Genomic DNA, 26,523 nt, shown 5'->3' on the forward strand with positions numbered 1-26,523 from the left:
GGAACGTTTAATTAAGAAAATCTATAAAATGAACTATTATAAGGAGTAATGAATAAAATATACTTATACCTGAATAAAAGTAATAATAGATATAAAATGCGGAATGCATAAAAGATATAATTAGTGGTGTACCGATTGAGGAATATTCAGACAAAAGAATATTTTTAGGGTAAGAATGGAAAAAATTATAATAAAAACAAGAAGGGACAAAAAAAATCACATAGTATGGGTATATTGGTATAAATGTCCAAATTCCTTTAAACGCGCCCGAAAATGACATATTTAACCAAGTGGGCAATAAAAGCAAAACAAGTCTGGAGATTATATTTAACATAAGGTTAATAATAATCGGAATAATACTGATAATAATATAAAGGGGAGGGGGGGGGGGGGTTGCTATGAAGGAGGGTAGAAATTCCAATCCATAGTTAGAAAAAAAAACCTGAGTGCGACTGATTCTACGAAGTTCCTTATCTTTGGAAACAATTTTTTAGAAATCGCTAATAAAGCAATTGAGGTCAAACTCGATATTCAGTCCCTTTGGCGTCAATGTGTCTAAGGTATATATCCATTTAGATTCGAGTTGGCTTAGGGTACGGATCTTGTGTCCCCCACGCCAATGTTTTATGTAGGGCTCTATCCCCCAAAATTTTAATTAAGACGGGTCCTTATTATGGTAAATTGCGAAATGTTTAGATACATTGTGTTTGTCAAAACTCTTTAGTATGTTTTGTACGTGTTCTTTCACACGTATTCTTAATGGCCTTTTGGTGCGTCCTATGTATTGGAGTCCGCAGCTGCACTCCAAAGCATATACGGCCCCAACGGTGTTACAGCAGATAAATTCATTAACCGCGTAGGTGTTACCAGTGCTTGTGGAGGTAAACTCTTTTTTCTTTTCATTGGGGCGCTTAGTTTTAGTGCAAGCAAAATACCTCTTGCAGGGGAAGAAACCCTTCCCTGTAAAAAATGTGAGTCCCCTCCCTGGGGGGTCTGGGATACTTTTCACGACCTTGTCCTTAATGGTGGGGGCTCTTCTATAGATGAACCTTGGGCAAGTGGGTATGATGTCTTCCAGGAGTTAATCAGCTTTTAATATATTCCAATTCCGCTTAATGATTTTTTCAATCTGTTTATGTTGGATATTTAAATCTAGGATGATTGGAATCATGTTCTGTGATGTCATGTTACCAGATTTATTCTTGATCAGATCTTTGCGATTCAGTTTTGCTACTTCTGTGATTTTTTGGTCAATAAACTCTTTTTTTATAGCCTTTTTCTATAAATCTCTGTTGCATGTGTGCGGCTTGGTCGTAAAAATGGTTATCCTGCGTACAGTTGCGTCTTAACCGCATTAATTGGCCTTTCGGAATATTATATAGCCAATTTTTATGGTGGCAACTTTGTAGTGGGAGGTAGCTGTTCCGGTCTACACTTTTATAGTGTGTTTTGGATGAGAGTTTATCATCTTGTTTTATCTCCAGTTATAGGAAGGTGATTGATTCATTACTTATTTCCCAAGATAACTTGATGTTCCTGTCGTTTTCTATTCAGGCCTTCCAGGAAATCAATGAGTTTTGGTTTGTTCGCCTTTCCAAAGGATTATGACATCATCTATATATCTTCTATATGTGTGTAGTTCATCTGGAGGATTAACAAAAACACTTTCTTCCTCCCACTGTGCCATAAACAGGCCTGCAACACTGAGAGCAAATTTTGCTCCCATGGCAACGCCTGTTTTTCTGGTGGTAGTAATTACGGTCGTACCAAAAATAACTGTTTTTAAGGCAAAAATCTAGGCATTTAACGAGAAATTTTTTCTGGATACATGGTAAATTTGTATGCTTCCTGAGTCCCCACTTTGTTGCTTCGCAGGCTTGATGATGCAGTATTATTATATACAATGAGGCAACATCCGCTGTGGCTAGCCACCATGGCCCATCATCCGTTGGTACGTTTTCTAGGATTTGCAATATGTGCTTCGTGTCTTAGATATGCTTGGGTGTTTTGTACAGCTGGCTGCAGGTAATAATCAATATATTGTCCCATTCTTGACGTCAATGAATCAATCCCATTTACTATTGGTCTGGGAGGTGGGTTTACTTTGTCTTTATGTATCTTTGGAAGTGAGTAAATAATGGGGGTTCTACATGCTTGTGGTATTAGGTAGTTTGCCTCTTTTTTGTTCCGGATCTCTTTTTTTTTAAATGTACAACCTGCTCAAGTGCTTTCCTCCACTTGAACATTGGATTGCTAAGCAGTCGAGTATAAGTTTCTTCATCTTCAAGGAGGGAGTTCATACTCAAATTGTATTGTTCTTTGGATAATATTACTATGCCCCCTCCTTTGTCCGCTGGGCGTATGACTAGGTCTTTCCTCTTTGTGAGTTTCGTAATCCCACTTTTGATGTGTTTGGGTTCATAGTGTTTCTTTATCTTCAGGTCTTTGAGTTCCTCAAGCACAATTCGTTTAAACACCTCAATGTGTTTGTTGTCTTTTGTCGCAGGGTTAAAGATGGATTTATTCCTCAGGTTACTATGTATAACATCATCTGTGATTTTCGTAGTTTTTGGTATGCATGGATTGGTAATTAAATATTTCTTGATGTTCAGAGTCCTAACGAATTTCTGGATCCCCACATATGTTTGGAATTTATCCAGGTTTTTAATTGGGGCATATTTTAGTCCTTTATCTAGGACTCCGATTTCCTCATGGGATAGTACATGTCCGCTGAGGTTGAAGATCCCTTCCCCTTTTACTCTTTTTCTTTTGTGTTCTCTTCCCCCCTCTGCATCCTCTCTTCTTTCTGGTGTTCGCCTTTGGTGTCTGGGGTTTTCGTTTCTCCCTGCTGGGTCGTTCTCTCTGCCCCTCTCTAAAAAAAGATCTCTCGTAATCCATGTCAGACTGTCTGTCTGACCTGTCTTCGTGTCTTTGATCAAGGGGTGCATAGTAGTTATAGGTCGGGATCGGACTCCTATCATATGGGTATTGTGATCCCTGTGGTGGAGGGTTAAAGTGTCCACACCCACCTCTCTCCTGTTGTCTATAGGGGCTTCTCCCCCTAGGTGTATGTGTGTCATGAGGGCGTCTTCTATTGTCATTATTTGGTCCTCTGTTATCCCTTTGGTGATACGTTCTATTATCATGGTGTGGTCTTGGACCGTTATTTCTCCTCCAAAAAGGTTTTTTCCATCCATTCCGGGGTGTCCTATCCTGGTAGTATGGTCTCCTCTCATTTCTATAGGAGGTATGTCCCCTGTCATTTCTCTGGGGGGTGTGTTGATTGTAATTCTCATATCTCCCCTCATATCTTGTATTATCGGGTCTAGTTCTGGTGTCAATGTTATGTGGTCTATTTTGAGTTTCGTGTCCTGCTTGTGTGTTGGTGTACTCAGGTTGTACTCTTGCTATCTTCTCAGGGGTAGAGTAGGTAGAAATCGGGTCCATATGTCCCAGTTGGCTTTGCCATTTGAAGGCTCGATCAGTTTTGAAGTTGTGCATATCACGATTGTCTTTTTTGCTTTTTCTTTGTTGTACTTCTCTGTCTTTTTTTGTGAGGTCTTTGTTCAATTGTGCAGTAAGGGCTGTAAATTCCGCTGTATCTTTATATGTTTCCAGCTCATCTTTCACCCCTGTTATAATTTCATCCACCACTTTTTGTTTCTTCCTTTTCCTTTCCAATAGGAACATGAGAAGTTCCAGGCCCTTCTCATTGAAAAATTTAAACCAATAGTCTATTGACTCTTGGTCTGTTAGTCCATCCACTTGCCCAAGGTTCATCTATAGAAGAGCCCCCACCATTAGGGACAAGGTCGTGAAAAGTATCCCAGACCCCCCAGGGAGGGGACTCACATTTTTTACAGGGAAGGGTTTCTTCCCCTGCAAGAGGTGTTTTGCTTGCACTAAAACTAAGCGCCCCAATGAAAAGAAAAAAAGTTTACCTCCACAAGCACTGGTAACACCTATGCGATTAATGAATTTATCTGCTGTAACACCGTTGGGGCCGTATATGCTTTGGAGTGCAGCTGCGGACTCCAATACATAGGACGCACCAAAAGGCCATTAAGAATACGTGTGAAAGAACACGTACAAAACATACTAAAGGGTTTTGACAAACACAATGTATCTAAACATTTTGCAATTTACCATAAGGACCCGTCTCAATTAAAATTTTGGGGGATAGAGCCCTACGTAAAACATTGGCGTGGGGGACACAAGATCCGTACCCTAAGCCAACTCGAATCTAAATGGATATATACCTTAGACACATTGACGCCAAAGGGACTGAATATCGAGTTTGACCTCAATTGCTTTATTATTACGATTTCTAAAAAATTGTTTCCAAAGATAAATCCACTTTCTATTATTTTACTGAATGGAACTTCGTAGAATCATTAGTCGCACTCAGGTTTTTTTTCTAACTATGGATTGGAATTTCTACCCTCCTTCATAGCAATCCCCTCCCCTTTATATTATTATCAGTATTATTCCGATTATTATTAACCTTATGTTAAATATAATCTCCAGACTTGTTTTGCTTTTATTGCTTACTTGGTTAAATATGTCATCTCCGGGCGCGTTAAAGGAATTTGGACATTTATACCAATATACCCATACTGTGCGATTTTTTTCGTCCCTTCTTGTTTTTAAATAATTTTTTCCATTCTTACCCTAAAAATATTCTTTTGTCTGAATATTCCTCAATCGGTACACCACTTTTTTAATTATATCTTTTATGCATTCCGCATTTTATATCTATTATTACTTTTATTCAGGTATAAGTATATTTTATTCATTACTCCTTATAATAGTTCATTTTATATATTTTCTTAATTAAACGTTGCCTTAATACTTGCTGGCTGATTAGCATTTTGTATAGTCTATTTTTGTTTTTTAATTGTTTATTTAGTTTGCCGGTTATTTTCTTTTTCTTTTAATTTTCCAATGCTTGTCCGTTGTTGGTGGCTGATAACCCAAACAATGGCGGCCGCCGCACTTCCGGTATTGAAAATACCGGATGTGTATGAGCCATAAACAAAGATGGCCACTATTCTATTTCCGGGTGATATACATATCGAATGTTATGCACACCAAAAATATGGCCGCTGTGCCCTTTCCGGCGACACTGTCATTAAGAAAACGGCCGCCGGCACACTTCCGGGTCTCCACAGTAATGGCCGCCATACTAACGGCGCTCAACCACTATTTAAGGACACTTCCTATGGCTATGTTTATCCCCTGATGAAGTCACGTGACCCGTGACGAACACGCGTCGGGACACTAAGCCACCGAAAGTGACGTAGACCGAGCCCCGCAGCTCGTTTATACATTGCCTGTATACACTCTGTGTTTGTGAGTATTTTAATATTTTTTAAATAAAAAGATCTGATTGTTGAAACATTTTACACTATGGAGTATCCTTCCTCCATGTTTGTTTAAACCCACATACATGCTACTCCACTGAGGAACCCTTACTGCAATACCCCAGAGAAATGCCTTAAAGGGACAACACCATTTGTCAGGACCTGGGAACTACATACTAAAGGGAAACACCGCCAAAGGATCCTAAAGATCTTTATATACGCTGTTACCTTACAGCGGTAGGGTAAGGGGACACCTATCATCAGAATACACGGAACCACGAAGGATATATCCCCCATCACCAGCACCACTGCCCTTCCCATCGCAATATTCCCACAAATGTTTTCACAAATTATTATGTTGAAGCATTCACATTCTGTGCGATTACAGGAATAATCGCAGCACTTTGCACTTAAAACGGACATTCGTTCAATACACCGATATTGTCTGTCACAATTTTGTGTATACTTGAAGGATTGCCTATGTGCATGACACTAGAGCACCTGCACTTTATGCTATTTGTGTTATCGCAACACGCTGCACTTTGGAATTTATATTTTTAATCTTGTCTCTATATTGTTGTTTTTTATATCGTATTTTGTATATTGATGCTCTATATTATTTATTAACACTGAAAGTACCATTACTTTAATAGACCGCACAGGCTCACATATATGTTGTGTTTTTACGTATTCAGTTTACCCTAAACTTTGTTGTACCTCCTAAACTGTGTATTCAGTATATTGCCTTTGTTGATAGGCATATCCCACCATAGTACAGCGCACCACTGTCTCCTCTTCTTCTATTTAAACCTGTTCACGGTGCCAAATGTCAACATGGGTATTCATCCTATCATAGCCGAAGAAGCGCCTTCACATTTCAAACTTTCGCTCTGGATCTGCAAAGTTCTGCTCCTTATTGCCTTTCTGAGACAGGGGGAATAATGGGCATCCATAGACATCCCAGATGCTTATCTACATATTCCCATTTACCCACCTCATCAGTGCTTCTTGTGCTTCACAGTAGGAGACACACTTTCAGTTTGGCACACTGCCATTTGCCCTATCCTCTGCACCCAGAGTATTCACAAATTTGCTTGCACCTTTTCTTGCCCTCTTAAAACTGAGTTCCACTCAAAAATGTAACTTCTGCTCTACAGGAAGGTGACTTCCTGACGTGCAACATTTGACATGTCATTGGGGGAGGGCGCCGGAAGGAAGATCACCTCTCCCCCCTCCCTCTCGGTAATCGCCTGGGACACGTAACGGGTCCCAGATGATTCCTCGGCCAGTCACAGCGCGCAGTGACAATGCTGGTGCCGCAGAGAGGAGGGGGAGAGGAGCGGGGCCTCGTTCCCCCGCATAGATGGACCCTGGGACAGGTAAATGTCCTATTGCAGTATTTGTAGCTGCTGACTTATGATTTTTCTTTTTTGTTTAATTGGAACTCTGCTTTAAGAGCTCAAGGCATTCAAGTAACAGTGATCTCTTTCCACTAATTCTTTGACTTGTTAGGGCCTTACAGAGGATTGTTGCCAGGTGGATAAGACAACCATTCTCAAGAGCTTACACCCTAAAGGAAAAGACAGCCTCCAGCACTCTTACATTCTCACTCCACCAGATCGGTGGGTGTTTCCTGAGTATTCCAACATCAATCCTTTGTACCATATTTTAGAGTACAGGACACAGGCCACCCTCCCCTCTGTTCTGGTGTTACTCTGTATTGCTTTGTATATAAAAAAAAAAAAGTCTGAGTGGGATAGGATTGTAGGAGTATGCCCAGGTGATAATGTCCAGCAAAGCTTGGCCAGTGTCCAATCACCTGTGGGTTCTGCCAAACAGGGTCTATGAATATCCTCAACTGTAATAGGCTGACATGTAAGGCCTTATTTATGCTAGCAGTTTTACCACTCTAACAAGCTGCAAAGGCAGCAGCCAGGGGTGCACCCATGCCATCCTGACAGGGCAAAAATGATCCCTGTTGTCTTCAGAGACTGGTACCGCCTGCTGGGCATGACTCATTCTAATGAATATGGGTTCCCCACAACCGTGGGCAATGCACACAGTTGTGATATGCTAGTGTGAGGTTCAAAGGGTTAAAGCAGGCAGTAAGGAGACAATACAACACCTCCTTGCCACCTGTCAAATGCTCTCTGAAGGTTCATCTGAACAGAGAGTGCTCTTCAAAGAGCACTGTTGGCGTATATGAGTCCTAAGAGCTGTATATATTTCAGTTACCTTATCCCTTTGGTTTATAGAATTTTTGGTATGCCTACTAAACAGCTTGCCTTAAAAAATATTGTCAAAGATGCTTTAATGGGTTTGTAAACCCTCAGTTTTTCACCTTAATGCATTTTATGATGTTTTGAGCTGATTATAGTCGTCTTTGTTAAATCTAGGAGGGGGTTGAAGCAGTAAGGGTTGGTTTGGGCTGTTCTATAACTCATCGAAACAGAGGCCCCAAATCTGTATCCGGGTCCTCCAGTTCTCAGTCTGTGTGTTTCGGCAAGACATAGACTTGAATCCAAAGTAAAACTATGCCAAAGTTGCCCCAGGCACACATCTCCCAAAGAATAGAGCCCCATCAAATGCATAGTCTGCAGATAACAGGCTAGGCTACAGTCCCCTCCAGAAGCCCCTGTTCCGGTTGGGTCTGTCACAATGCATAAATGCTTTTTACATTTAAAGTGGACTTTCCATCCCAAACTGCAAACAATAAAAACTGAAAATGTTAAAGATAAAATACTCCTCATGATCGATGGGTGACATCAAACCTCTGCAACTTGGTTACCTAAAGTCCTATGAGCATGCACGCCTGCAGTGGGCTGAGGTGCATTGTTGCTGGTTTTCAAGTGTCCAGCTATCCAAAGGGTCAACATTAAGGCATGGTGATGTCACACCTGCACTTCTTACAAACATGCAACTGTCTTTGGGTGGGGGAGGAAAAAAGTTGCTGGCAGGAAACCAGCAACTTAAACTGGAAGGTCCAGTTTAACTGCTGCATTAATTAAAGTGGAGTTCCACCCAAAAGTGGAACCTCTGCTTTAAGCACTCCTTGACCCCTTACGTGCTAAATGTGTAATGTAATTTTTTGGTGGGGGTACCTTGTTTTGAGAGGCACTTCCTGCTTCCGTCTTCTGGCCGCCTAGGTGACTCCTCCTTCCCTCCCCTCCTCCTCTTCAATCTTCTGTGACACGTCACAGATCCCAGAAGATTGCCTGACCACTAGGAGACCGCAGTGCGCGCCTGGCCATGAAGCCGCAAGCTGTCACGGCCGGGGGTTCACAGTTGCTATGACGATGCCGCCAAGAGGGAGAGAGGAGCGAGGCCTCGGGCGCCACATTGCTGTACCGTGGAACAGGTGAGTGTCTATTGAAAGTCAGCAGCTACACTTTTGGAAAAACTGTGGAGATATATATATATATATAAGAGAGAGAGAGAGAGAGAGAGAGAGAGATGTCCCACTAATGTATGTCTTTGCTGCAACTATCATTTACTTCCTGCATTTACCAAGGACAGTCCAAAGAGAAGCATATTGAAAAGCCTAATGGATTATGAACGAGTACTTTTGTGCGTTTTGTCTCTCTCTGCCCTCAAAGGGTAACCTTGTAAAGTATTTTTATCTGTCTGCATGCTTGCTGTTTAGTGATTTCAAGGAAATTCAGAGTGTGAAGGATTTTTCAGTATTGATGATATACTTGCTCAGAAATCCAATAGTTATATGTTTGTAAAACATAGACGGACTGAGGTACACTTCTGGTTTTCTAACCCTTCCCACATTCTGTTCACAATTATAGAAAAAGGTTTGGCCCAAGCTGTGTTTTCAACTAAAGCCTGGTACCCACTACTATTTATTTATTTATTTTTGTTCAACCTAGCAAGGCTGCACAAAGAAAACTGAGCTATACGATGTTACTACAGCGGCTGTGCTATTGTGTTTTGATGGGGGGGGGGGGGGGGGATCATACCTTTTCAGCAGAAGCCAGCCGAACCAGCTGCAGTACACAGACTGATTGTTGGCCACTTTCTATTGAACCGGTCGATGCCGCTTGACATTCGAACAGTCTGTACTAGGCTTAAACCTCTGAGCATGATTAATAATGAAAACCTTATTTATGCACACTTACCGCAGGTCATTAAAACCCAATTCCAGTCAAACCCGTTTTCTCCTTTTTACTTTCTGTGCTGTTGAACAGGAAATAAGGAGAGATTTCCCAAATAGGGTCATACACAGCAGTAAAAATTTTGTCGAAGTTCTGTCCCATTAATTTTACCATGGAGAAACCTGAAAAAACCTTCACAACCTTCAAAAGCCCCTACTAAACGTTCTTACACCTACAGCTTACAATACATTAGAACGATTGTAAGCTGTGGCTATATCCGTTTTGTGTATACTGATCAAGTTGGCCTTCCATTAGGTCAGTGAGGGATTGCATTGTAGGAGTTCTAAGAACTTCTGGCACAGGGGGACCTATCCTCTTGCCCTTTGATAGGACTTTACAGCCCCTCTATGTCTGAATAATGAACAGTAAAAAAAAAAGTCAAATTTCCATTTCTCTTTCGTTCATTGACGGACACAGCTCCATTAATCTTGACCGTAGGGTTATTACGCCACCTCCAGGAAAGGACTAGGCAGAACTCTGGTAATAACCCCTCAGCCTGCTTCCTGCAGCTCCGTTTTTTTTCTGCTTAGTGAAGAAGGACCTAGGCTCCCTGCCGGGACCATCGGTCCTGGGGATTTTTCTGCATTTTTGCACAAGATTTTAAGATCCAGTGATATTCTATCAACAGCTGGCTGAGTGAAAGGCCAATATAGATCCTTGTAATCTCCCCAGCCTGGCCATCGAGTGTTTGCAAGCCCTAGTCACGCGCTGTCGCCCGCGACATGCCCCTCTGGCTCCAGGGGCAGCCGGTGAACACAATGCTTTGGGGCACACATATGACTGGACTACGGATGTCTTTGTTACAGTGTGCCCTGGCCCACAGCCATCCCGTACTGCTCAGGTAAGTACAGCTCTTTCTGCCTCGGCGGAACAGAGCAGCTGGGCATTCCCTGGGAGGTCGATTAGGGGGTGCCTTTTTTCCCTTTCTTCTTCTCCCTGTCCCTGTTTTCCCTCCCCCGGTGGGGGATGCTGCATGACTGGGCTGTAGAGCGGTGTGTGTACCTGAGCCAGGGGTCCTTCGGAGGGGCTCTGATCCTTGATTGGGGGCTGCGCTGGCTGTCTGTCCCTGGGCTGTCTTTTGTCTCTCTGCTGGGGTCTGTGGGCTTGGCATGTGCTGCCGCCATAGAGCTGACCTCTGCCATTATCTGTGTATATTCTCTGTTTACAGTTGTTGGTCGGCCAGTCTCTGTGAGAAGCATGGTCAGAGGCCATTTTCTCAGAATTGGATGGCCATTTTCCCTGTGATTTTTCTCTATACAGGGCGCCCGGCGGCTATTTTCTTGTAGCCTCAGCGCATTTTTTCTCTCCAGTGCTGGTTCCTGTACCTCAGAACGATGCATTTTTTTTTTGTCCTGAACACTTGGGAGCTGACACTGGACACAGCCATCTGTAACAGCACAGCGTAGCGCTCGGTCAGGGTGGTGAGTCCTGCGGTGAGGACCCCTCAGTCTGTAGCAGCTAGGAGGTTGGGATTGAGCACTCTGTCTTAAGTCCAAAGGTGGCAGACAGGGTAGGTCAGCATGGCGTCAGAAGCTGGCGTTTCTTCCCCAGACCTCCCTGCAATTGCAACCGGCTCGTCTGCAAACGTTGCAGTGCCTTTGGACGCTTTGTCGGTGGTCCTTGAAACGTTCATTGCCTGGGTGGAGGCTATGTGCGGGCGCAAGGGGGGTAAAAACCAGCCCGTGACCCCCCTGGTCCCCTGGGGAGAATTCTGACTTGGACTCGGGCCTGCGGTGACTGGCGGCCCCTGCTCTGTGTCAGGAACCATGAAACAGACAGAAGTACAATAAAATCACACTTGTTAATAAAAATAAAAAGTTAAATAGGAAAAAGCGTAGTGAAGCAAGCCAGAGTCCAAAAGCCAGATCGGGTAGTCAGCCAGTCCAGAAGTCAGGGATCCAGGGAGAGCAACTGCAAGCAGGATGGAAGCCAGGAGGGATGTAGCAGGCCAGTCTTGAAGCAACAGCAGGAGATGGTTCTTAGTGATGTGACCAAACGTGAAGGCAATGGAGAAATGAGCTGGTAGACTTTAAATAAGCAGGCCAGACGAGCATCATCAGGAACAGCTGGTAACTGTGGGGAGAGAAGAGAGCTGGCAATTAGCCGACAGCTGAGTGGCCAGCCCAGAGGAGGAAGGGCTAAGCCAGCCCTGACACTCTGATGTGTCAAAGGACGCTGACCAGGACTGATCAGACAGGATGATTCCATGTCAGGGTCCATGCAGGAAAAAGCTCTAGTTGGAGCACTTATCACAGCTGTGCATGATCCCCTGAAAATACAGGATGCAGCAGGATCCTTTGAGGTAGCGCTCCCTTTTGGCTCCCGTAAGCCAGCCCGTACACCTAAGGTGTTCCTGTATCTGACTTACTTTGCTAAGTTCATATACAAGGAATGGGTAAGCCTGCAACTGACCTTTTCGGTCCCAAAAATGACTGTGCTCTACCCCTTTGAGGACCCCTCAGTATCCAGGTTAAATAAAGTAACCATAATAGGGGTTCCTGCATTTAAGGACCCTACCAACAGAAGGGCCGAGGCAATGGCCTGGTCCATGTTTATGGTAGTGGGGTTAGCGATACGACCAGTACTGGCCACGGCATTAGGGTCGCAGACCCTTACTGAGTGAGAGGCAAAACTATTGCACCATGAATTGGAGAAGCAGCAGTCTCCTCCAGTCTGCGTGGAACTAGCAGACCAGTTAGTGCAGTAAGTATGTCTGTGACGCGGCCCTGGATACACTTCCCTTGCTCTCTAGAGCATCAGTATCAGCAGTGGTGCTGCACTGCCAGATCTGGCTGAAATGCTAGTCTGCGGACCAGGCATCTAAAAAAGCCTTGAAGGATTTGTCCTTCCTTGGTGAGCGGCTATTTGGAGCCTTGCTGGATGACATTATTAAGAATGTCACAGGTGGAAAGAGCACGTTGCTCCCACAGCTCAGGAAGGGTAAGGAGGGCCCTCCTTTTCCACTCAAGAGGCTTTAATCCACCCGGGACCTCGGCTAAATGCTCCCAGTCCTACAGGGCGACTACTGAGGGGACAGAAGCATCCCTAGACTGACAAGCCAGCGATCAAAAGTGCTACCTCATGAAGGTTTGCCCGACGCTCGGGTGGGGTGGTCGTCTGCGGGGATTTGCAGCTCGGTGGGCCTCTCAGCTGTTCGACCAATGGGTCTGCAAACTGATTTCATCAGGCTACAAGATAGAGTTCCTCTCTTGGCCAGCAAACAGATTTTTCCCTCCAGCATACCCTTACTCCCGGCTCGCCGGGAGGCTCTGTTTTGGGCAGTAAGGAACGTGCTCAGCCGCAGAGTGATTGTGCCTTTTCCAGAAACGGAAAGGTTTCAGGGATTCTATTCCTATCTGTTTGTAGTCTCCAAAAAGGAAGGGGTATGTCCAATCCTGGACCTAAGAGCCCTCAATTGCTTTATGAAAGTACAGAGGTTCAGAATTGAATCAGTTCGCTCTGTGGTTGCTGCGCTCCATCAGGGGGATTCCCTGACATCTCTGGATTTCCAGAACACATACCTGCACATACCCATATGTCACAGGCATCAGGTTTCTGCGATTTGCAGTAGGGGAAGACCACTACCAGCTTGTGGCTCTCCCCTTTGGCTTTGATTCAGCACCCCGAGTCTTTACCAAAGTATTGGCTCCAATTTTGGCGTTTTTGCGACAACGTGGGATCGCTATCTTGGGGTTACCTAGGTGATCTCCTTCTGAGAGCAGCTTCCGCCTCAGAATTAAGGGAGGATGTGGCGATCACCATGCAAACCCTACAGGAGTTTGGGTTGGTGTTGAACCTCAATAAGTTGGTACTAGTGCGCCTAGAATACCTAGGCTTACTGCTGGACTCCGTGGAAGCGAGAGTGTTACTCCCTTCAGACAAACTGCAGACACTCAGAGCCACAGTGAAGCTGCTGATGACCTCATGGTTGCCTGCTTCGAGGCATTACCGTATGCCCAATTTCACCCCAGAGTCTTGCAGAAGGAGATATTGTCCAAATGGGAGAAATCTGCGTTTATTCTTGGGTCGGCAAATTCGGGTGAGCCAGTTAGTCAGGGGCTCTCTCCTCTGGTGGCTGAGATCTCCGGTCCGGGAAATCGTTCTTGCCTCTTCATTGGACAGTGATCACAACGGACGCCAGCCTGACCAGCTGGGGTGGAGTACTGGGAGTACTATCGACCCACGGCCTCTGGTTGAGGGAGGAATCCGTTACCAATCCATGTGCTCGAACTTCGAGCGATCGGGCTATGCCTCCTTCACATGGTCGATGAGACTACAAGGTCGTTTGATCACAATCCAGTCAGACAAATCCACGGCGGTGGCATATGTCAACCATAAAGGAAGAACGAGAAGCTTGGCTGCAGAACGGGAGGTCGCTCACATCCTTCGGTGGGCAGAGCGACATGTACCGGCCCTGTCGGCCATATACATCCCAGGAGTAGAAAACTGACTATCTAAGTCGCCAGATGCTGGACCCAGAAGAGTGGTCATCAGGTGGTGTTCAGACTTCTTTGCCTGTGGGGCACGCCAGATGTGGATCCTCCTGGCTTCTCTACTCAATCGAAAGGTGCGGACGCATCAATCGTGTTTGTGGCTCCATGGGAGCAATAGCAGCTGATTTACGTCTTCCCCCTGCTCAAACTGTTACCATGTCTTCTCCGCAGAGTCGGAGGCCGAGGGGATTCCAGTAACACTGATTGCCCCAGATTAGCCTTGGCGTCCTTGGTACACCCACCTGGTACGCCTGGTGGCAGATACTCCTTGGAGGTAGACGATGCGAGAAGACCTTCTGCCACGAGGTCCGATACTCCATCCTGCTTTACCATCCCTGTTTTTAACGGCATGGCTATTGAAAGCCAGGTGCTAAGAAACCGAGCTCTGTCGGAGTCTGTAATTTCCACTATGCTGAAGGCACGAAAATCTTCTTCTCGGAAGATATACCATCGTACGTGGAAAGCTTATATCTCCATGTATGAGGAGATGGGTTTGTATCCACGCACACTTATTCGGCGTCCAGGGTCCTACTGTTCTTAAAGCGTGGAGTAGACCAGAAGTTGGCCTTGGGCACCATCAAGGGACAGATATCAGCCTTGGCTGTCTTTTTCCAGCGATCCCTGGCATCTCCCTCATTGGTGAGTACCTTTGTGCAAGGGGTCGGCATGTAGCCCCTCCAGTGCGTCCACCCCTACCTCCATGGAATCTAAACCTGGAGCTATCGGCGCACCAGGTTCAGAAACCACAGTTTGAGAACATCGGGGAAATTCCCTTGTTGACTCTGTCTCAGTGGTCTCGTCTTGCAAGTCGCCCTATCTGGTTATCCACTGGGATAAGGTGCTGTTGCGTCCACAACCTTCTTTTCTGCAAAGGTGGCTTCAGCTTTCCGTCTCAATGAAGACCTTGTGTTACCATCTCTGTGTCCTAAGCCGACACATCCTAAGGAGGTGGCCCTCCATTCCCTGGACGTGGTCCGGGGCTCTAAGGGTATATCTGTCTGCCACGGCTCCCTTCCGAAGTCAGATTCTGTTCATTTCGGTGGCTGGTCCAAAAAAAGGGATGGCTGTCTCATTGGCCACCATTTTCAGGTGGATCAGACAAATCGTGGTCCAGGCTTGCGCCTTGAAGAGGCAGGTGCCCTCCTTCCCTGTCATGGCTCATTCCACCAGGGAAATTGGGACATCATGGGCTTTCCGACATCAAGTGTCAGTCACCCAGGTTGGTAAGGCGGCAACTTGGTCGTCCATTCACACTTTCACAAAGTTCTACAAAGTTGATGCGAGCACATCTTTGGATGCCTGCTTTGGCCGCAAAGTTTTGCTGGCGGCTGTGTAATGTTGCAATTTACACAATTTCTTATTAGAGAGAGTTAAATTTTTATAGTCAATGCATTCTGATGCATATGTTGTCCGCAAGTTCTGATGCGGTGGTTCAGATGGTGACTCCCCCGTTGGGGAGAACCTCTGGTTGTGGGTGAAGTTATGTTTGCTGTTCCCACCCCTCGTTATGACACGGCTTGGGGACGTCCCTACGACAAGATTAATGGAGCTGTGTCCGTCAATGATAGACAATAGTAACACCTTTAACAGTTTATTAAACATGATTCATAGTAATAGATACATTAATATATAGTAATAAGTCCCAATTAATGATAATCAATGATAAAGTTCATGTTATTAAATATAAGAATCGCATGATTGCGATGATGTAGCATAAGGCTGGGGCTCTACGCGTTTCGTGGAGATGTCCACTCATTAGGAGCAATAGCAATTGGGATAGATCTATAGTGGAACAAAAAGGCAGAATGAACAGGTGTTTGACACACAGGTGTGAGAGCGCAGAGGAGGGATGGAAAATCCCCAACACAATACCTGTATATAAATTGGATATATAGCGAATAATAATGTTTTGCACAAAGTGCACGTGATTAATAGTACAGCCCATATACCCAACCAAGATAGTGTGGACATTGGGAGATAGCAAATAAACTGAATAAACCAAAACCAAGGAAGTGTTACCTTAAATCTTAGAAAGGAAACTATGACAGCCAGTGTGTTCGGGTCTCAAGGTCTCGGTTGGGTTTGTGGGTTGTACTATTAATCACTTGTACTTCCCTTCTGGCTTTTTGGCACTATTATATGTCATAATCACTATTAACATCATTATCTTTATTATGAATTGGAGCTTTTTATTACTATATATTAATGTATCTCTTACTTTGGATCATGGTTAAAGCGGTGTTCCAACATAAAGTGGAACTTCCGCTGATCGGAACCCCCCCCCTCCGGTGTCACAATTGGCACCTTTCAGGGGGGAGGGGGGTGCAGATACCTGTCAGACAGGTATTTACACCCACTTCCGGGCATAGACTCCCACGGGAGTCTATGCCTCTTCCTGTCCCTGCACGCTGTCTGCTGGGACACACACGGGTCCCAGAGACAGCACGGACAATTCCTATTGCGCTGCGCGATTCGCGCATGCGCAGTAGGGAACCGTGAAGTGAAGCCGCTTCGCTTCACTTCCTGATTCCCTCACCTAGAATGGTGGCGGCAGCAGCTGACAGCCAAGCGATCGATCGGCCTTGGCTGCCGGCATCGCTGGACCCGGGGACAGGTGAGTGTCCATTTATTAAAAGTCAGCAGCTGCAGTATTTGTAGCTGCTGGCTTTTAATATTTTTTTCCGCAGTGCAGTCCCGCTTTAATAAACTGTTAAGGTGTTACTATTGTCTATCATGTTCTTTTCAGTTATTAAATTTATATTTCTTTGGAATTTACCATCATGTGATTGCATATCTTATTACATAGCCGTGCTTCATACAAGGTCTCACCCAACCCTCTCTTTTCAATATATGTTCAGTAAAGATGGAGGCATATAAATTCACCCACTCATTGTCTCATTTAAAGTCCCAACTCCACTTTTTCCCTCTTTTCCCCTCTTTTCTTGTAAAAGGTTTTTTATTTTATTTTTTTCTTAATGCAAAGAATACATCAAGGTAAAGTGCCTTTAAAATCACTTTAGGTACACTTTCATTCCTTTCTGCAATGAAGTATGGGAGACATCATCTTAACACCTGACATTCTATTCCTACCCTACCTCTAAAAACGTAAGTCGTTTTTTACGTTTGCTTTTTGCTCCACCCAAAGCTACGGAGTTGAAAGCTCTCCTTAGGCAGAATTAAATGTAGAGCTTTCTGTGTAACAGAATTGTAATCACAAATTTTAAACATGCTCATGTTTTGGACCCACTACCCAAACTAAATCAGTTTTTTCTTAAGTTGGGGGGGGGGGGTGCTTTGCTTGGTGAAGTACTTTGGATATTGTAGGTGTTGGTTATCCTATATTCCTGCCCTGTATACTGTATCTAATGTCTCGATAATTCCGTCTGTAGGTGGCTAGTGTACGGAAGACAACAGTGTTGGATGTTATGAGGAGGTTGCTGCAACCCAAGAATGTCATGGTGTCCACAGGACGAGACCGGCAAACTAACCACTGTTACATAGCAATACTTAACATCATTCAGGGGGAAGTTGACCCTACTCAGGTGGGTAAATTAAGCCTGGTTACATTTAATAATAGGAAACAAACTATCTTTTCTTTATCGTACATCATGGGACACAGAGCCATAGGAGTTACTATGTGGTTTATAGGCCACCTTCAGGTGATGGACACTGGCACACCCTAAGACAGGAAGTCCACTCCCTATATAACCCCTCCCATTACTGGGAGTTCCTAATTTTTTTTGCCAGTGTCTAAGGTGTTGGTCACAAGTAAAGATGTGCTGTGCTGAGCGCCACTGGAGCAGTCCTTGCTGGGGCTAGCTATCCAACCAGATCCATTCAAAGTGTCTTTTAGGCCAAATTGAATGGTACTTGGGCCTCGTCTGAAGAAACAAGGTTTTGCCTGTAACGCTTCTCTTTTTAGAGAACTGGACCCCAGGATCCAGTACTTTGCTATTTTAAAGCCATAAAGTTTTACTGGCAGGCTGCTATTACAGGTCCAGGAGTGTGTTCCCCCAAGGGTCCCCGGTTCCTGAAGGTTTGTAAACAGAACCCACCATAAAGGGTTAAGATTGGGTCTGTTGGTTTTACCACAGAAACGCACTGCGGCGGGAAAGTGGAGTTTTTCTAAGACATTTTTAAAATTTTCCTATGAAATATCTCCTTTAAAAAGTAAATGTTGTCTTGCTCAAGTGTCACCACTGGGGGCTGTATGGAGCACGTACCTTCTCATACTTTCCTCAGAGACCACGCAGTGTCGGGAAGCAGCAGGCAGACCTCCGTTGAGTTTGAGGGGGGATTTTGCTTCCACAGACACCCCTCACCTGGGCTAAACACTTCCTCCCTTCACGGGGAAGGGGAGAGCTAAATCGATCGGCAATGCCGTTTTTTTTCACCTCCCCTGCACGGCGGCGGTTCTCGGAACTCCTCCTCGCCATCCCTCCCTCACAAGCTGATCACGATGGATCGGAGGTGGAAAAGTCTCTTTTGAAAGAGGGGAGGTGCGATGCGAAGGAGGGGGCAAGGCTTAGCGCAGCGTTGGCTTTCTCCAACATCCAGTGCGGTGTCAGAGGGACACAAGAGCAAAGAGGGGCATTAAAGAAGTTTGGTGACACAGGCATTCTTGGCACATTTACTTTTTCATCAGGCTGAGCCTTAATAGCAGAGGCAGGGCAGGACTATTGCTCAAGCAGTGGATGGGATCCTTCTGGTAGTATCTCTGCTTTTGTGCATCGGGCTATGGTCGGAAGGGGTGTTAAAAACACCCCCCCCCCCCAAAAAAAAAAGGGCTCAAGAAGGACAACTTCAGCCACAAAAAAAAAGCTGTAAGTTTCCTGGCTGTGGAAAGTGTTTAATGTAAAAATGATTTAGTAAACTTTTCCATTTCGGAGTCGAAAGATCCCCAATAGGCATTGCTTAGAATCCAGAGTCAAGGGGGAGCCCATGTCGTCATGGAGAAAGTCAACAACCTGTTTCCAGAGATCCTGGCGTTTTGGGCAAGCCCAAATCAGGTGAAAAAAGGTGCCTGTCTCTTGGTTGCACAGCGTACATGAGGCGGGGGACCTGGTCTAAAGCGGGCAACTCTAAGGGGAGTGAGATATGCAGTCTATCAGAGAGTTTAGGGTAAACTCTTGCAGGCATCAAGTGCCTCATTCCATTCTTCTTCCAGTGGTCCCACCTCCCTTCCCCATCTTGGTTTAAGACCATATGCCAGTGTAGTGAACGACTGAGTAAGTAGCATGTTGTAAAAGTCAACCTTTTGTGAATCTGTACGCTTTATTACTGCCATTATTACATGGTGCGGTTTGTGGGAGAGGTCTGGGGAACTGCGAGTGGGGGGAATGCTGTAACTGAAGGAATCTAAAAAGCAGAGTTTGGTAGCATATGCACATTTTGGAGATCTTCAAATGTTTTAAGGGCTCCATCAGATATACCCCATGTTTGCTCCACAACTGTGTCCGGGATCAAATGAAATTCCTGGAGCGATTTATTATGCCAAAGAGGGGTGTAGGCATTATATTTGGGGATCTTAAGCAATGTTAGTAGCAAAGTCCCATATTCGTCTATAATGGTGCAATAGGCCACCCTCCGACTTGTTTCCTCCACAACCCACCGCAATCAATGTCAGAGAATATTGTGCCCATAGTGGGCAAAGGAGCACCCTGAATCTGTCTGTTTTATCTATGGGGTAAAGCTGGGACAACTGGGAGATGTGCCACCTAGATCAGTGGGGTTCTTAAGGACTCTCCAGGCTAGTTTGTGTCTGTTATTGTCCCAAACATATGTTCTGAGCAGAGCTTCCATTGATTTATATTGAGAGCTATGTAATCAGATGGTGTCCTAGACACGAGTATCTCAAGGTGTTTAATGGTGTTTACACTCTGTAATGGCAGTTGTTCCTGTAGTTGGGGACAAACTATGGGTAGGATTTGGGACTTTTCCCAGTTAATTTTAAGACCACAAAAGGATCTACAGTGCTCTATCATTTGCAATGCATTTTGGAGGGAAGCGGTAGAGTCAGCCAAGTAAAGTAGGGTGTCGTCAGCGTATAGGCTGATTTTCTCTTAGAGAGCCGAGGCATAGGCCATGGATTTCGGTGTTCTCCCTGATAGATATGGCTAGGGGCTTAGCTGCTAGAACATACAGCAGTGGGGACAGTGGGCAGCCCTGTCTAGTGCCTCTGGTGAGGTCAAACATCTGTTTTGCCATAACCTTATCCTTCGGAGCCTGATAAAGCAATTGGTCCCACTTGATGAACCTAGGGCCGAATCCGAATGCCCTCAGACATGCCCGGAGAGATTTCCACTCTACCGAGTCAAAGGCCTTGGCCGTATCCATGGCCACCACCACTCGGGAGCCTACGTTGGTATGCACTGCCTTCAGGTTAATATAAAGTTTCCTTTAGTTGAACGAGGTGTTGCGGCCCGGCATGAATCCAACCCGGTCCGCATGAACTAGGCTTAGTAGTACTTGGCTGAGGCAGAGTGCTAGAATTTTAGCAAGGATTTTTATATCAACCTGCAATAATGAAATGGGTCTATATGATTCTGGATGGCCCGGGTCTATGCCAGGTTTAGGGATGAGGATGATTACCTCGCTCATGGACGGGAGCAAGACAGAGTTGTCAAATATTTAGTTGTAAAGTGTTAGTAGTTTAGTGACGTGTACTTTGCGATACTGGGCATAAACCTCTATGGGTAACCCGTCGGAGCCTGGGGTCTTGGATCTGGCAAAGCTAGTAATCGCTGTTAACACTTTTTCAGTTTTGAAGGGTGCTTCAAATAAGCGACTTGATATGCGTTTAACTGTGGGAAATTAATACTTGCTAATAGGTCAGTTAGTTGGTCTTCAGTTGTGGACACTTGGGTCTTTTATAACTGCAAAGAAATCTTGGAATTTAGCGACAACCTCACGGGCTTGGTTATCTTTTGCACATTTGCTCCAGCAAGTGAAATTACAGTTGGGTGCCTATCCTTGTTAGGAACTTGGTGTGCTAACAGCCTGCCTGATATATATATAGCCGCCTCGTGCTGTAGCTTATTTACCACTCTGGTTTGCAACCTGAGCAGGTCAGTCCCAGCAGGAGAAGGGTTCACTGTGTATGATTGCTCAGAGGAGGACGACTCCCGCATCCCCTTTCCATAGTATCTGCTGAGTCAGCCTTGATTTTATTATTTCGGTAGGTCAAGATCCATCTGGCATGTAGTTGGACTCCCAGACAATGGCTGGTGAAGCAGAACAGTCATTCTCTGAGAAATACGTTTTCCAGGTGTTCATGAGTTTGTCATCCTCGGACAACAGGGAAAGCCAAAATGGGTTTATGACTCCCAGTATGGGCTGTGGTACGAAAGCAGTCTGGGGGAGAACTCTGCTTCCAGTAATCTTGGGGTAGGAGGGTTAGTCATAAAAATGAAATCTATACGGGACATTGTTTTGTGGGTGGTCGAAAAGCACATGTAGGCCCTGGTAAGCGGAAATGTGTCGAAGTTCAGAGTAGATGAGTCTAGAGAATCTGGTATGGGTTGGGGCCGTGGGGGGGGGGTCTGTGGTCTGTCAAGGCCAGGATTTAGAGTATTGCTGAAATCCCCCAACCATATGGCTTGTATTGAAGGGTGACGGGTTATGAACATTAAGCCCCCTGTAACAATAGTAGAATTAAACGAAGGTGGTATATAAAATGCTAATAGGAATGATTCACCATAGATTTTAGCAGAGAGAAATGTATAACAACTCTGTGGCTCAGATTGGATATCACATAATTCAAACGCTCCCCCCCCCCCCCCCAGCACATGAGAGGAGTGGACCAAATGGTAGGCCCATTCAATCCATGGACGGCGGAGTGCCATCTGAAGCTGGTGTTCTGGCATATAGCATCCGGCCATCAGATACTGTCCACCCCCGTACTGCGTAGGCGCAGCACGGAGCAGAAGGAGATTTGGAAAATCTCTGAAGTTTCATGGCGCCTGCGCCGTGAGTGGGGGTGCTAGCCCCACCATCCAAGTGGACATAGGGCTGCAAATATTAGAAGGCCCCTCGCGGCCTCGCTTTGCTCGCCACGCTTTGGGCATGGCCTCGCTGCGCTCGGCTCTTTTTATTCTAACTCTGTCCACTTGGACGGTGGGGCTAGAACCTGGACAAACAGCGCAGACGCCGTTTATCTTCAGCTATTTTCGTAATCCGTGTGTGCTGTGTACTGCGCATGCACAATGTGATAGTTCACCAGCCCTCCACATGCGTCACAACTGGTCCCTGAGGCTCAGAAGAGTGCGTTTTTTCACTCGGGACACCTGGGAGCACAGGCTCTAGTAGCTGAGCGGCGCATAACTCGGTCGTGGTGCTGAGTCCTGCGGTGGGCGCCCCTCTGCAGCAGCTAAGAGGGTGGGACTGTGCACCTGTCCTAAGTCCCGAAGGGTGGCAGACAGGGTGGGTCAGCATGGCTTCAGAAACTGATGTTTCTTCCCCCTAACTCCCTGCAATTGCAACCAGGCAGTTGCCCGTTCCTTATTTACGGTTGTGGGGTCAGCAATACGACCAGTACTGACCACAGAACTTGTGTTGCAGACACTTACTGAATGGGCAAAGTTTTGCACCACGAATTGGAGAAGCAGCAGGCTACTCCCGTCTGCGTGGAACTAGCAAACCAGTTAGTGCACGGTCCTAAGTATGTTTGGGGCGCGGTTCTTGATACGCTTGCTCTGCTATCCAGGCCTTCAGTGTCAGCAGTGGTGCTGAGGCGCTTGATTTGGCTGAAATGCTGGTCGGCGGACCAGGCATCTAAAAAAAAAAAAAAAAAAAAAAAAGCCTTGACGGATCTACCCTTCCTTGGTGAGAGGGTCTTTGGAGCGTCTTTGGATGACATTATTAAGAATGTCACAGGTGGGAAGAGTACCTTGCTCCCACAGGCCAGGAAGACTAAGAAGCCACGCCACAGACAAGGGCCCTCATTTTCCGCTCAAGGTTTTTCGTCTGTCCGGGACTTCGGCTAAATGCTCCCAGTCCAATAGCATGACCTCTGAGGGATAAAAGCGTCCCTGGAACCGCAAGCTTGAGAGCAAAACATGCTGCTGCATGAAGGTTTGCCCCTGCCCGTCATACAGGCGGGGGGGGTCGCCTTTGGGCGTTTTCAGCTCAGTGGGCCTCTCAGCTATCTGACAATGGGTCTGCGAACTGATTTGCTCTGGCTACAAGATAGAGTTCCTCTCTTGGCCACCAAACAGATTCTTATCCCCTCCCCCCCCCCCCCCCCCCAGCATACCCTTATTCCCAGCTCGCTGGAAGGCCCTAGTGGGGGCAGTAAGGGACCTGCTAAGCCGCAGGGTGTTGGTGCCTGTTCCGGAGTCAGAAAGGTTCCAGGGGTTCTACTCCAATCATCTGTTTGTAGTCCTCAAAAAGGAAGGGATACGTCCAATCTTGAACTTAATAGCATTGATTGCTTTGTTAAAGTACAGAGGTTCAGAATGGAATCGGTTTACTCAGTAGTCGCTGCACTCCCTCAAGGGGACTCCCTGGCGTCATTGGACTCCCGGATGCGTACCTGCACATACCCATATGCCTCAGGCATCAAAGCGTTCTGTGAATTGCAGTTGGGGAAGCCCACTACCAGTTTGTGGCTCCCCTTTTTGGCTTGGCTTCAGCGCCCCGAGTCTTTACCACGGGATTGACTCCAATTTTGCCGTTGTTTAGGCACCGCAGGATCGCAATCGTAGGTTATCTGGACGATCTCCTTCTGAGAGCAGCTTCCGCCTCAGAATTAAGAGGATGTGGCGATCACCATGCAAACCCTGCAGAAATTTGGGTGGCTGTTGAACCTAAAGTCGGAGCTCATACCGACTCAGAGCTTGACATACCTAGGCTAACGCTGGACTCCATGGAAGCGAGAGTTTTATCCCTTCAGACAAAACTGCAGACTCTCAGATCCGTGGTAAAACTATTTCTGAACCGCAGGTGGTCATCGCTGCATTTCTGCATGCAAGTTCTGGGCCACATGAGGTGGTACCGTACACCCCGTTTCACACCAGAGTCTTTCAGAAGGAGATCTTGACAAAATGGGACATATCTCCGTTATCCCTGGATCGGCAGATTCAGGTGAGCCAGTCAGTCAGGGACTCCCTGCTTTGGAGGCTGAGGTCCCCGGCACTTCAGTCCTGGAAGTTGCTCCTACCTCTGCATTGGACTGTGATCACAACAGATGCCAGCCTGACCGGCTGGGGTGGGGTACTGGGAGTACAGTCGACCCAGGGTCTCTGGTCGGGTGAGGAACCGAAGTTGCCGATCAGTATGCTTGAACTCTGAACGATCAGGCTTTGCCTCTCCACATAGTCGATGAGACTACAAGGGAATCCGATCAGGTCAGACAATGCCACTGTGGTGGCATATGTCAACCATCAAGGAGGAACAAGTAGCTCGGCTGCAGCATGGGAGATCGCTCACATCCTTCAGTGGACCGGGCGTCAGGTACCGGCCTTGACGGCCATTTACATCACGGGAGTAGAAAATTGGCAGGTGCACTACCTATGTCGCCAGATGCTGGGCCCAGGAGAATGGGCGTTGCATCCAGAGATGTTCAGGCTACTGTGCCTGCGGTAGGGCACACCAGACGTGGATCTCCTGGCCTGCTGCCTCAATCGGAAGGGGTCAATCGCGCTGGTGGCTACAGGGGATCAGTACCGACTGATCTATGATTTTACTCTGCTAAAGCTACTACCACGTCTGCTCCGCAGAGTGGAGGCCAAGGGGGTCCCAGTAATACTAATGACCCGGATTGGCCTCCTGTGTCCCTGATGCGCCGACCTAGTATGCCTGGTTGAGATGGCTCCCTGGCGACTGCTGTTGCGAGAGGACCTTCTGTGTCAAGGTCCAATTCTCCATCTTGTTTTTCCATCTCTGGTTTTAACGGCATGGCTGTTGTGAGCCAGATTCACGGTAGTCTCAACTATGTTGAGAGCACGGAAATCTCCTCGGAAAATACACCGTCGTACCTGGAAGACAATCATCTCTGTGTGAGGAGAAAGGATGGCATCCGTGCACCTATTCAGTTTCCAGGAACCTGCTGTTTCTACAGCGAGTTGTAGACTAGAAGTTCGCTTTAAGCACCATTAAAGGACCAATATCATCCCTGGCTGTCTTTTTTCATTGACCCCTGGCGTTTCACTCTCTAGTGAACACTTTTATTCACATTTAGTTCCTCCTGAGCGTCCACCATTACCCCCGTGGAAACTGAACCTGGTGTTATCGGCGCTTCAGAAACCGCCGTTTGAGAACATCAGAGAAAATCCCTTGTTGACTTTCGCAGAAAGTGGCCATTACATCGGCCAGGAGGGTTTGGAACTTGCGGCTTTTTGCAAGTCGCCCTATCTGGTTATCCATAAGGATAAGGTGATGTTGCATCCACAACCTTTTCTGCCAAAGGTGGTTTCGTCGTTTCACCTCAATGAAGACATTGTGTTACCATGTCTGTGTCCTAAACCGACACATCCTAAGAGGTGGCCCTTTATTCCCTGGACGTGGTCAGGGCTATAAGGATCTATTTTTCTACTACAGCTCCCCTTCAGGAGTTAAATTCTCTGTTCATTTCGGTAGCTCGTCCGAAAAAGAGTATGGCTCGTCGATCACCATTTCCAGGTGGATCAGACAGATGTGGTATAGGCCTACGCCTTGAAGGGGCAGGTGCCCTCCTTTCCTGTCATGGCCCATTCCACCAGGGCGATTGGGGCCTCTTGGGCTTTGACATTGAGTGTCCATTTCTCTGGTGTGTAAGGCAGCGATTTAGTCGTCCGTTCACTTTTTTACCAAATTCGACAGAGTGGATGTAAGTGCATCGTCTGATGCCTGCTTTGGCCGCAAAGTTTTGCAGGCAGCCGTGTAATGTTGATATTCTGCACTCGTTTTTCTGTTTAAAGAAAATAGTTACCTTTGAGTATAATGCACTGTTGGCATTGTTGACCGCAAGTTCTGATGCGGCTAGATAAGGTGTTGACTCCCTTGTTAGGGAGCACTTCTGGTCGTGGGTGAAGGTTTTTTTTTTTTTTTTTTTTTTTTTTTTTAATTCAATCTTATTCAATCTTATTTTATTGAGATATAAAAGCAAGGTAAGAGGGAGGAAAAAAAAAGGTACAGAATATTCCAACATATTCGTTTTACATTAATACATAAACATGAAAAAAAAGAAACCACAAAGAAATCCACTCTACTACAGTGGTGTCGAACTATCAGGAGGTTAAAGTGTTTTTTTGAGCTTCGTTTTATGTAGTATGGTAGAAGAGCCTGTAGTCCTACAATGTTTAGTCTAAATTAAAGTGGGTGTGTGCGCACCACTATCCTCTCAACGAGTGATGCCCACTCATTACAGGTAGACTAGGGCTATTGTTATTATTCTGGTAACGTTCACTCTGGGGGGGAAGCTCTGTATGTGCCACCATTCCGGTCTAATGAGACTGGAGGTCATAAATTAAGTAATCGGGTATTACTGGAACTTGTATAGGGGAGGGAAGAAAGGGGGGAGAGAGTGAG

At 46.0% G+C, this 26,523-nt stretch overlaps 1 protein-coding gene across 5 annotated transcripts in view; it reads left to right on the forward strand.

Moving 5' to 3' along the window:
• TUBG1 (tubulin gamma 1) overlaps window positions 1-26,523 on the forward strand; it is a 317,008-nt gene that overhangs the window by 185,136 nt on the left and 105,349 nt on the right. For 4 of the 5 annotated variants that reach the window (XM_077459458.1, XM_077459461.1, XM_077459459.1 and 1 more), the window contains one exon: window positions 17,406-17,558. The exons of the other annotated variant lie outside the window; for it this stretch is intronic. In XM_077459458.1, coding sequence (XP_077315584.1) covers window positions 17,406-17,558 — 153 coding nt within the window. The remainder of the gene's footprint in view (window positions 1-17,405; window positions 17,559-26,523) is intronic. 5 annotated transcript variants of the gene reach the window in all.

This window comes from Lithobates pipiens, unplaced genomic scaffold (genome assembly GCF_037356315.1).
Source record: "Lithobates pipiens isolate NorthernLeopardFrog02 unplaced genomic scaffold, aLitPip1_a1.2 Scaffold_28, whole genome shotgun sequence".
NCBI lineage: Eukaryota > Metazoa > Chordata > Amphibia > Anura > Ranidae > Lithobates > Lithobates pipiens.